The sequence below is a fragment of the Schistocerca americana genome, chromosome 2, assembly GCF_021461395.2.
Source record: "Schistocerca americana isolate TAMUIC-IGC-003095 chromosome 2, iqSchAmer2.1, whole genome shotgun sequence".
NCBI classification, from domain to species: domain Eukaryota; kingdom Metazoa; phylum Arthropoda; class Insecta; order Orthoptera; family Acrididae; genus Schistocerca; species Schistocerca americana.
The window spans coordinates 326,759,992-326,772,494 of NC_060120.1; the positions used below are offsets into that span (position 1 = coordinate 326,759,992).

The 12,503-nt window shown below is 45.4% G+C and overlaps 1 protein-coding gene across 2 annotated transcripts in view; it reads right to left on the reverse strand.

The window, feature by feature from the left end:
- LOC124595476 overlaps positions 1 to 12,503 on the reverse strand; it is a 78,092-nt gene that overhangs the window by 62,509 nt on the left and 3,080 nt on the right. Inside the window, exon 2 of one of the 2 annotated variants that reach the window (XM_047134232.1) lies at positions 571 to 823. In XM_047134232.1, the coding sequence (XP_046990188.1) occupies positions 571 to 805 (235 nt within the window). In that variant the 5' untranslated portion in view covers positions 806 to 823. Of the gene's footprint in view, positions 1 to 570; positions 827 to 12,503 lie in introns of both variants that reach the window. The other variant, XM_047134234.1, reaches the window with a different exon arrangement.

Genomic DNA, 12,503 nt, shown 5'->3' on the forward strand with positions numbered 1-12,503 from the left:
GTTAAATGTGGCAAAATGCATTTAAATATGTAACAATTAGGTTACGCTACAGGTCAATCTGTTACTGCGACCTGTCTTTGGCATTAACATTTGTTGACTTCACCTACACACTAATAAATTGTCACCTTTCAATCTAACCCAGATCTAAGGCTATGCCAAAGAGCAGTGCCACAACAATCAATATTTTAGAGGTTGTTTAATATCACACTACAGCCCCCTGCTGCAAAGCTTACCATGAGCAGATTATGTGCATGGAATATGACTGCTACCACCCCAGTGTGGTTACACTACTATAGCACAGAAGAATATTACTTTTATCAATTTTTATCAATTATTCAATGGAATATGACTGCTACCACCCCAGTGTGGTTACACTACTATAGCACAGAAGAATATTACTTTTATCAATTTCTGTTGTTAAGTTCACCAAAGGAAGCTGCTTACTTCTGTTCAAATCCAATAGTATAATATTTCATCAAGAAGTGCATAACTTATTCTAAAATATGTCTTTAAAGCTAAGTGATTTTATAATCTACAATTCAAACAACATAAAAAGGCCAACACACTTACCGAGCTTTCTCAGTTGTGTAACTGAATACATATTAGCAGACTGATTAACTTTGGACACCTGGAGTGGATAGTTGTCCTCGTCTAGATTACCATCTGCTTCAGCTTCAAATTCCATACTTTCTGGAGGTGGATCCTCAGGCTCTTGTTTAATAACAATATTTGGGTCAAGTTCAGTGTTAGCCGACTCATTTGGTTTTGTCTGTCTTCCTTTCTTTGGACGCTTTGTACGTGGCATATTTTAATCTGTGTATTACTGTTGAGGAGAAGGTAAGGAAAGGTAGCAACAGTTATTCCAAAAATTATTTGGAGGAAAACAGTAATTTATGTTGGCACAAATATCAATATACAACATATGTAACTGTATAGATAAGAAATCTACTCAGCAAATGGCAGCATGAGAACAGATATTAAAAAAAGGTCTTATTTATGAAAGCTTTTGGAGCCAGTGGCTCCTCCTTCCGGCAGAAGGGTTTAAGGGGAAGGATGAGAGGTGAAGGGAAGGTTGAGGAAAAGAGGTAGAGTTCGGAGAAGTCACCAGTACCCTGGGTCAGGTAAGACTTACCAGATGTGATGAGAAGGAAAGAAAGGAGTCTGTCCTCATCCTATCCAGTAAGTCTCCCCTGACCATGGGTTCTGGGTGATATTTCCACACTACCTCACACAACCTGCAATTTTCCCAATGTGTGTGAACCCTTCACCACCTTGGCTTCATGTGGTGGCCCATGTTCACCTTGGACTTAATTAGCATCCTACGAAAACTACTCCATATTCGATCCATCAATGTAAGTTTCTCAATCTTCGCACAGAATTTAGCAACCTTTGTGTACACTGATGATTCTTGGACAGACTGTAGTGCCAGATGTGGCTTCACCACTGGCACTGATGATTTTCACTATCTGCTCTCGGAACAATGATTAGTATTTACAGCAGAGCTCTTTGCTGCTATCAGGCCACACAGTACATCCGGCAACATGTTGTTGTTGTTGTTGTTGTTGTTGTTGTTGTGGTCTTCAATCCTGAGACTGGTTTGATGCAGCTCTCCATGCTACTCTATCCTGTGCAAGCTTCTTCATCTCCCAGTACTTATTGCAACCTACATCCTTCTGAATCTGCTTAGTGTATTCATCTCTTGGTCTCCCTCTCCGATTTTTACCCTCCACGCTGCCCTCCAATGCTAAATTTGTGATCCCTTGATGCCTCAGAACATACCCTACCAACCGGTCCCCCCTCCTTGTCAAGTTGTGCCACAAACTCCTCTTCTCCCCTATTCTATTCAATACCTCCTCATTAGTTACGTGATCTACCCATCTAATCTTCAGCATTCTTCTGTAACACCACATTTCGAAAGCTTCTATTCTCTTCTTGTCCAAACTATCTATCGTCCATGTTTCACTTCCATACATGGCTACACTCCATACAAATACTTTCAGAAATGACTTCCTGACACTTAAATCTATACTCAATGTTAACAAATTTCTCTTCTTTAGAAACGCTTTTCCTTGCCATTGCCAGTCTACATTTTATATCCTCTCTACTTCGACAGTAATCGGTTACTTTGCTCCCCAAATAGCAAAAGTCCTTTACTACTTTAAGTGTCTCATTTCCTAATCTAATTCCCTCAGCATCACCTGACTTAATTCGACTGCATTCCATTATCCTCGTTTTGCTTTTGTTGATGTTCATCTTATATCCTCCTTTCAAAACACTATCCATTCCGTTCAACTGCTCTTCCAAGTCCTTTGCTGCCCCTGACAGAATTACAATGTCATCGGCGAACCTCAAAGTTTTTATTTGTTCTCCATGGATTTTAATACCTACTACGAATTTTTCTTTTGTTTCCTTCACTGCTTGCTCAATATACAGACTGAATAACATCGGGTATAGGCCACAACCCTGTCCCGCTACCTTCTCGACCACTGCTACCCTTTCGTGGCCTTCGACTCTTATAACTGCCATCTGGTTTCTATACAAATTGTAAATAGCCTTTCGCTACCTGTATTTACCCCTGTCATCTTTAGAATTTCAAAGAAGGTATTCCATTTAAGAGCGTCAAAAGCTCTCTCTAACTGTACAAATGCTATAAACATGGATTTGCCTTTCTTTAACCTATCTTCTCTGAGAAGTTGTAGGGTCAGTATTGCTTCGTGTGATCCTACATTTCTCCTGAATCCAAACTGATCTTCTCCGAGGTCGACTTCTACCAGTTTTTCCATTTGTCTGTAAAGAATTTGTGTTAGTATTTTGCAGCTGTGACTTATTAAACTGAAAGTTCGGTAATTTTCACATCTATCAACGCCTGCTTTCTTTGGAATTTGGAATTATTATATTCTTCTTGAAGTCTGAGGGTACTTCGCCTGTCTCATACATCTTGCTCACAAGATGTTAGAGTTTTGTCATGACTGGCTCTCCCAAGGGCGGCAGTAGTTCTAATGGGATGTTGTCTACTCCTGGGCCTTGTTTCGACTCAGGTCTTTTAGTGCTGTCAAACTCTTCACGCAGTATCGTATCTCCCATTTCATCTTCATCTACATCCTCTTCCACTTCCATAATATTGTCCTCAAGTACATCGCCCTTGTATAGACCCTCTATATACTCCTTCCACCTTTCTGCTTTCCCTTCTTTGCTTAGAACTGGGTTTCCATCTGAGCTCTTGATATTCATAAAAGTGGTTCTCTTCTCCAAAGGTCTCCTTAATTTCCCTTAGGCAGTATCTATCTTACCCCTAGTGAGATAAGCCCCTACATCCTTACATTTGTCCTCTAGCCATCCCTGCTTAGCAGTTTTGCACTTCCTGTCGATCTCACTTTTGAGACGTTTGTATTCCTTTTTGCCTGCTTCATTTACTGCATTTTTATATTTTCTCCTTTCATCAATTAAATTCAATATTTCTTCTGTTACCCAAGGATTTCTACCAGCCCTCGTCTTTTTACCTGCTTGATCGTCTGCTGCCTTCACTACTTCATGCCTCAAAGCTACCCATTCTTCTTCTACTGTATTTCTTTCCCCCAGTCCTGTCAATTGTTACCTTATGCTCTCCCTGAAACTCTACAACCTTTGGTTTAGTCAGTTTATCCAGGTCCCTCTTTTTTCCTCTTTCATTTCTTACCCCCAATCCGTATTCACCTACTATGTTTCCTTCTCTCCCTTTTCCTACTCTCGAATTCCAGTCACCCACAATTATTAAATTTTCGTCTCCCTTCACTACCTGAATAATTTGTTTTATCTCATCATACATTTCATCAATTTCTTCATCATCTGCAGAGCTAGTTGGCACATAACTTGTGTACTACTGTAGTGGGCAGGGTCTTCATGTCTATATTGGCCACAATAATGCATTCATTATGCTGTTTGTAGTAGCTTGCGCGCACTCCTATTTTTTTTATTCATCATTAAACCTACTCCTGCATTACCCCTACTTTATTTTGTATTTATAACCCTGTATTCACCTGACCAAAAGTCTTGTTCCTCCTGCCACTGAACTTCACTAATTCCCACTATATCTAACTTTAACCTATCCATTTCCCTTTTGAAATTTTCTAATCTACCTGCCCGATTAAGTGATCTGACATTCCACCCTCCGATCTGTAGAACACCAGTTTTCCGCCCGGAGATCCGAATGGGGGACTATTTTACCTCCGGAATATTTTACCCAAGAGGATGCCATCCATCATCATTTTATCATACAGTATAGCTGCATTCCCTCGGGAAAAATTACGGCTGTAGTTCCCCTTTGCTCTCAGCCGTTCGCAGTACCAGCACAGCAAGGCCGTTTTGGTTAATGTTACAAGGCCAGATCAGTCAATCATCCAGACTGTTGCCCCTGCAACTACTGAAAAGGCTGCTGCCCCTCTTCAGAAACCACACGTTTGTCTGGCCTCTCAACAGATACCCCCCCGTTTTGGTTGCAACTACGGTACGGCCATCTGTATCGCTGAGGCACGCAACATAAGCTTGTCAGTTGGGTCCTCTGATCTGACTCAGTGCCCTTCAGAGCCTCTGCGTGCAGTACACAGTCCACCCCTTAGTGCAATGGGGCCTAGAAAGCTTCCACTTGCTTACTTTTGAGGGAGCCACTGATGATTATGTGGGTTCCTGGTCATTCGGTCTGATGGGAAACAAGGCTACTGATGCTGCCACCAAGGCTGCAATTTATCACGACTAGCTAGTTCTTTCATTCCTTCCGATGAGCTCCGTGTTGCCATCAATCAGCAGGTGGTGTCACTTTGGCATCACCATTGGTCTTCCCTTCATGGGAACAAGTTCTGGGGAGTTAACCACTCCAGCAGCTTGACCGACATCCTATCGGCCCTCTCACCATTTTAGCGAGGTTGCGTCTTGGGCATTGTCGTTTTAGCCATCCTTTTTGTTAAGGGTGAAATTTGGAAATTTGTGGGTAGGTCTTATGGGACCAAATTGCTGAGGTCACAGGTACCTAAGCTTACGCATTACTTAAACTAACTTTAACTTATGCTAAGGACAACACACACACACACACACACACACACACACACACACACACACACACACAAGGGATGGGGGCAAGCCGCGCGTAGCCTCAGACCACGTGGCTATGTTAAGGGTGATCCCATCAGTGCACATTATCATAACCTTTGATGGGTTGCCATTTCCAGACCGAATACAGTTTTTTTTTTTTTTTTTTTTTTTTTTTTTTTTTTTTTTTAACCGCTTATGTACCAGTAGTATGTTTGCTGTCTGAGTTAGTGGCCGTTTTAGCAAATGATGCATGAGCTGTCACCTCCATTTCATTTTTTATCCGCTGTAGCAATATGGCAAAGGACATTTAATCTTTGGTTGAGAACCTCCACAGCATTTTTTGTGGACCTTTCTTCAAGAGGGAGTCCTTGTTCTTAGCTCTCTTTCCTCCCATTGATTGGGCTTCACATGTAGTAATTTTTAACAACTTTTTCATATTGGTGTTCTGGATTCTGGCATGGGCACATATGACCCCTAGTTGTTTTTGCGCTCTAAAACAAAATAAACTCATTTTTCTAAGCGTCTCCAGTTCCTTTCCCTTCGGCTCCTCTTCCTTCCTCTTCAGCCCGAAGGAATAGCCACTGGCTCCAAAAGCTTGCGCAAGTAAAACCTTTTATTATTATTATTATTTTAAAATAAGTATGTTCTCCTGCTGCCGCTTGGTAAGTAGATTTTTTTTATCCATCCTACTACATTGTATTATCAAAAATTTATTATTTTCATTGTTATAATACACAAAGTACATAACATGTATAAAAACATTCTTGAGATTTTTCCATTATCTAACATACATTTTCTGAATTTATATTGCAGTTTTAGTTTATATGACTGATGAAAGTGCATTTATATTCGGCACAAACAAACATTAGACTGCACTACAAATCAATGTCATCACAACAAAAGTCAGAGAGAGAGAGAGAAAAATATCACATTAGTCAAAAAGATGTATACAGAAAGAAAAGGAATCATGTGAGGAATCTTACAATGCAGCTCTGTAGTACAGTTTAATGGTGGTGGTGGCATCCATTTGGATGAAGTATTCGAGAGGTAAAATAGGTTCCCATTCAGATCTCCACGTGGGGACTATACAGGAGGACATTGTCATTAGGAGAAACAAAACCAGCATTCTAAATTTTGGAACATGGAATGGTTGGATGGATTAAAAGAGGGGGAAAGGGACCAAACTACGAGGTCATCAGTCCTTTGTTCTGAATAACACAACGCCACAAGTGTGAGAATAGAACAAACAAGACCGACAACTCAAAATGGAATGAAAGGAAAAAGTCAGAAGAACGAGGAAGGACAACAAAGATGTAAATAGACAAAAGGGGAAAAGAAAACCACAGAAACGGGATGAAGAGATTAAAACAACAAAGCAGATTACCATGGCTGGCAGACCTTAAGAATAAAAATGGAGAAGCCAGCCACTCTGCAACACATTAAAACCTCCACCCTTGAAGCACTAGGGTGGAGGACACAGAGGGACAAAGGACATGTGCTGAAACTTAGGCCAAATGGTAAAACCCACCCTCATGAATAAAACTTTAAACTAAATAAGCCGATGAGGCGTTGTCATATAATATTAGTGGCAATGAGTCCGGTAACCCAAGATTTCACCGCCGGGCAGTCGAAGTGGGACAGTGCACCAGAATATGGGCACTGTCACCCGGGCACCGCACCGACACCCAGGCAAGTCTTCACGGCACGAGAGATAACCATGGGTCGCCCCAAGCGTGGCCAATGTGAAGCCTGCAGAGGAGAACTGATTCCTTGTGAGGGCACCGAATGGAAGACTTCCACACGTTCGCAGTCTCCTTAATGACATGCAGTTTGTTGTGTGTACTGTTATGCCATTCCGTCTCCCAAAGCCGAAAAACCATACAGCGTAAGTCAGAATGCAGGTCAGGTTCAGAGATGCCCATCTCCAGAAGCGGTTTCCATGTAGCCTGTTTGGCCAGCCTGCCAGCCAGCTCGTTGCCTGGGATGCCGACATATACTGGGGTCCACACAAACATCACTGAATGATTTGACCGGTTCAAGGCATAGATGGACCAAAGGATGGCGAGGGTAGCATTGGTCGATAAGCTCAAGGAGTCAGTACACAGAAGAAACGATTCCCCGGGGCATGAATGGATATACTGAAGTGCACAAGGAGATGGCCACCAGCTCTGCAGTGAATACACTGAAGCCATCAGGCAAGGAATGCTGTTCAAAATGGCCTCTGTGAATGTATGTGAAGCCAACGTGACCATCAGCTATCGAGCCTTCAGGGTAAACCAATTCAGAGCCCCAGAGAAAGTAAAGAATCGAGAGGCAGTGACAGTGGAGAGCGGCAGGAGTAACTGAGTCCTTAGAATCATGTGAAAGGTCCAGACAAATCTGTGGCCTACGTGTTTACAGATGGATCTGAATGGGAGGTGGTAAAGGGAAGGACTCCAATTCAGACAGAAGGGATCACACGTGAACCATGATCATTAGCCTTGACGTGGGCTGCCGATGTGGGAGATGGACTACCGCGGGTGGAAAAAGGAGACAGCAATTCAGATGTTCAGGAGAGCTACGCATGTGTTCAACGGAACTGGCCAGCAGTTGTGCAAGTCTGATCTGCAATGGAGGGACTCCGGCCTCCACCAGGACACTGGTCACCGGATTCGTCCTAAAAGCTTCCGTCGCTAGGCAAATGCCACAGTAGTGCACTGTGTCAAGTACACGCAACACTGCGGGCACCGCTGAACCATAAACCACATTCCCGTAGTGAAGGTGGGATTGAACAAGGGCTTTGTAGAGCTGCAGCAGAGTAGAGCAATCTGCACCCCAGTCGGTATTGCTCAGGCAGCAGAGGGCACTGAAGTGCTGCCAGCACTTTCGTTTAAGCTGGCGATGGTGATGAAGCCAAGTCAATCGGGTATCGAAAACCAGTCCTAAGAATCGATATGTCTCCACTACAGTGAGTGGATCGTCATGAAGGTAAAGTTCTGGTTCCGGATGAAAGATACATCGCCAACAGAAGTGCATGACACACGACTTAGCAGCCGAAAACTCTAAGCCATGGCCGAGAGCCCATGACTGCGCCTTGTGGATGGCTCGCTGTAGGTGCCACTCAGCAACACCAGTGTTGGTGGAGCAGTATGAAATGCAGAAGTCGTCTGCACATAGACGGTGAGACGGACAGCCCTACAGCTGCTGCTAGACTGGTAATGGCCACTAAAAATAGTGATACACTCAATACAGAGCCCTGTGGGACTGCATTCTCCCGGATATGGGGGGAAGGGGGGACTGTGGGAGGCAACTTGGATAGGTAAAGTACGCAGCAACAGGAAATTCTGGACTAAAATATCAGGAGCAGGCCTCGGTAACCCCATCCGTATAATGTGGCAAGGATATGATGTCACCAGGTGGTGTCATACGCTTTGCGTAGATCAAAAAATACGGCACCAAGGTATTGGCATCTGGAAAAGGCTGTTGGGATGACAGACTCTATGGACACAAGATTATTAGTGGTAGAATGCCCCTGGTGGAAGCCGCCCTGACATGCAGGCAGTAGGCCACATGACTCCAGGACTCAACCCAACCGTCGATACACCATACGTCCCAGCAGCTTACAAACAACATTGGTGAGGCTGATGGGATGATAGTTATCCACATCAAGCAGGTTTTTGCCAGGCTTTAGCACTGGAATGATTGTGGTCTCCTGCCATTGCGATGGAAAGACGCCATCGCACCAGATCTGGTAGTTGATGACGAGGAGATGGCGCTTGTAGTCAGACAAGAGATGTTTAATCATCGGACTGTAGATCTGATCCAGCCCAGGAGCTGTCGGGGCAATGAGAAAGGGTGCTGAGGAGCTCCCACTCCGTATGGGGCGTTATAGGGTTCACTGTGGCATGTAGTGAGCAACAGGACTTCCCTTTCCATCCGCCACGTGTGGGTACAAAAGGTTGGGGGGGTAGTTCACCAACTCAGAGACCCAAGCATAGTGCTCAGCAGAGTGCTTGGCAATCGCGTTTGCGTCGGTACATAGCACGCCATTGATGGTGGCGCCAGAGACACCTGTTGGGGTCTGGTACCCAAAAAGACGTCTGATCTTTGTCCAGATTTGGGAAGGTGACATATGGCACCCAATGGTCGACACGTACCTCTCCCAACACTCCTGTTTCCATCGTTTTATAAGCTGTCGTACACGGGCACGGAGCTGCTTACAGGCTATCAGATGCTCTAGAGAAGGGTGTCTTATGCCACTGTAGAGCTCGCCGACGCTCTGTAACTGCCTCAGCGACTTCTGGCGACCACCAAGGAACTATCTTTCGCCAGTGGCACCCTAAAGAGAGAGGGATCGCGTTTTCTGCCGCAGAAATGATTGTGGTAGTCAACTGCTCAACCATCACATTGATGCTACCATGTGGGGCAGAGACAACGGTGACATCAGAGCCGAAAGTTTCCCAGTCCGTCTTGTTTGAAGTCCATGTGGGCAGGCGTCCGTGTGCCTGACACTGGGACAGTGACAGGAAGATGGGGAAGTGGTCACTACCACACAGGCAGTCATATGCTCTCCAGTGGATATATGGGAGAATTCGCTGCAATTTGATAAATCAATGGCAGAGTAACTACCTCGAGCCACACTGAAATGTGTGGCGGCCCTAGTATTTAAGAGGCAGATGTCGAACTGAGAGTAAAGTTCCGACATCTCTTCCCTGGCCAGGAAGCACGTTGCCACCCCACAAGGGGGTTATGGGTGTTAAAATCTCCCAAAAGTAGGAAAGGTTTAGGGAGTTGATCAATCAGTGCAGATAATACATTCAGGGGTACTGCACCATCTAGAGGAGGATATACATTGCTGACAGTTATTTCTTGCGTCATCCTGATTCTGACAGCCACAGCTTCAAGAGGGGTTTGAAGGGGCACAGATTCACTAGACTGAGTTTAGGACATAAAAGCAAACTCCACCTGATACTATTATAGTCGCTACAGTTCCTGTAATATCCCTTACAGCCGCAGATGGCAGGGGTCTGCATTGCTGGGAACCAGGTTTCTTGGAGGGCAATGCAGAAAGCAGGTGTAAAGCTTAAAAGTTGCCATAGCACATCCAGGCAGTGGAAAAAACAGCCGCATTTCCACTGGAGGATGACAACATTGTTAGACTGGGAAGACATGGGACATTCAATGAGGCAGTTTATGCCCCAGGGTCACCTGCTGGCACCGACTTTTTGCCTGAGCAGTCTATATCCATTGTGCCTGAGGATCCAGTGATATCCAGGTCCTCAGCAGATGCCAGAATCTCCACCCCATCATCATACACAGAGCTCATAGGTAGCGGTGGTGTGGGTGCCACCTCAAGTTTCTTGTTCTTAGTGGTATTCTTTTTCGGTTTCTCATGCTATTCCTTGAGTCTCCCTGGCTGGGAAGACTTCACTGAATCAGTCTCCGGGACTGAGGATGAGAGTGAAGCCCTACAACCAGCTGCTTTTGGCCACTTCAGCCACTGGAGGATGTCATCTTTTCTACTAGCAGAAACCTGGGAAGGGAGTGACCCAAGAGACCCCTTCCTAGCGAGAGGAGCCGAAGAAGACTTATGCTTCTCCGGCACAGAAGTGGGGACTGAAATCTCCATCCAATTTGTGTGTGTGTGTGTGTGTGTGTGTGTGTGTGTGTGTGTGTGGGGGGGGGGGGGGGGGGGGGGGGGGAGGGTGTTGCTTCCGAAGTAGGTGGTGTGGTAGCAACTAGGACGGAAGTGCCCCCCCCCCCCATCAAGGGGGCAGGTGTAGTCTCCCAGTTCTACGAGGAGACAGGAATTTGAGGAACTGATGAGGGCGAGAACTGTTCTCGTAGCGGCAGCGTATGAGAAGGTCATAGCCACAGAATGTAGGCGCTTAAATTTCCTCTTAGCCTCAGTGTAGGTGTCAGTCCAGAAAGTTTTATTCCACTATTTTCCTCTCTTTTTATAAAACCCTGCAGTTGATGAGCAAGGTGAATGATGCTCACCGCAGTTGACACAGATGGGAGGCGGGGCGCATGGAGTATTGGGATGCGATGGATGTCCACAATCTCAACAGGTGAGGCTGGAAGTACAGCGGGAAGACATATGCCCAACTTCCAGCACTTAAAGCACCGCATCAAGGGAGGGATATATGTCTTAACATCACAGCGGTAGTCACCTTGACCTTCTCGAGGAATGCGTCACACTCTAAGGTCAAGATGAAGGCACTGGTGGCAACCTGGTTATCCCCCGGACTCTGATGGACGCACTGGACGAAATGAACACCTTGCCGTTCTAAATTGGCATGCAGCTCTTCATCAGACTGTAAAAGTAGGTCCTTGTGGAATATAATACTCTGGACCATATTTAAGCTCGTATGAGGCTTGATGGTAACTGTAACATCAGGCAGAGGATGCTGCTTTTATCAAAACTGACCCAGAGCGCATTTTGGAAAAACCCTCCACCTCCCCAAACTTGTACACCAAATGATCTACAAAAAACTCAGGCTTCATGGATATGAAAGATTCCTTATCAACTGTCGTACATATGAGGTACTGGGGCAAATAAGCTTCACTGCCACCCTTCGCCTGGAGTTCCTCCCATTGTGTGGCCAGGGAGGGGAACGACTTGGGGTCATATTTCTTAGTGTTAAAGTTAGACTTTACTCGCTTAGAGACTGCTGGCGGCAGACCACCAGCAAGAGATGACATATTATGCATCACCGTGTGTCATCTGCCCTGATGCCACCCACTCCGATGAGGAGCCCTCCCCACGAGCATCACCCAGCCGCAGCCAAGGCCACCAGGCAGGATGGCCATTGCCAGGAGTCCCGATGCCCCAGAGTGACAGGCATCTACTCCTTGGCATACGTGGGGAGTTAACGGCGCAGGCATCAGCAGAGCGATCCCTGTGTTGTCAGGGGCTACAACCAACAGGGTACATGGAGGCCCCACCAAAACGGACTGGCTACTGTGCTGGATACGAGGTTCAAAGAAGTCCATGGTCATCGTTGGCACAGAAAGTGATATTGCATAGTGCATTGTGGAAAACACACCCAAGAAGGTGCCCTCACGAAAGAGATGGAGAATGGGCATGACTGCAATATGACGATGAGAAAGTGGGCTCAAGATCTCAATGCACGATGGACACGGCGCACCATGTAAGGCGCCCTTCCCCGATTGGCTCGCTCTTCAGGAAAGTTTTGAAAAATGGAGGTCAAATCCTACAGGGGACCATCACATAAAGGCCAAAACATGTGAGACTCATTTTAGTCACCTCTTACAGCAGGCAGGAATACCTAGGGCCTATTCTTACCCCCGGACCCACAGGGGGAGCATGGAATGTTAAGATTCCTTGATCAGGTAAGTAAATTATGAGCACTGAAAAAGGAAAATGGATATGTTGACATCAGATATAGTGAAAATTAGTGAACTGAGGTGGGAGGAAGAAAATGACTTCTTGGAAA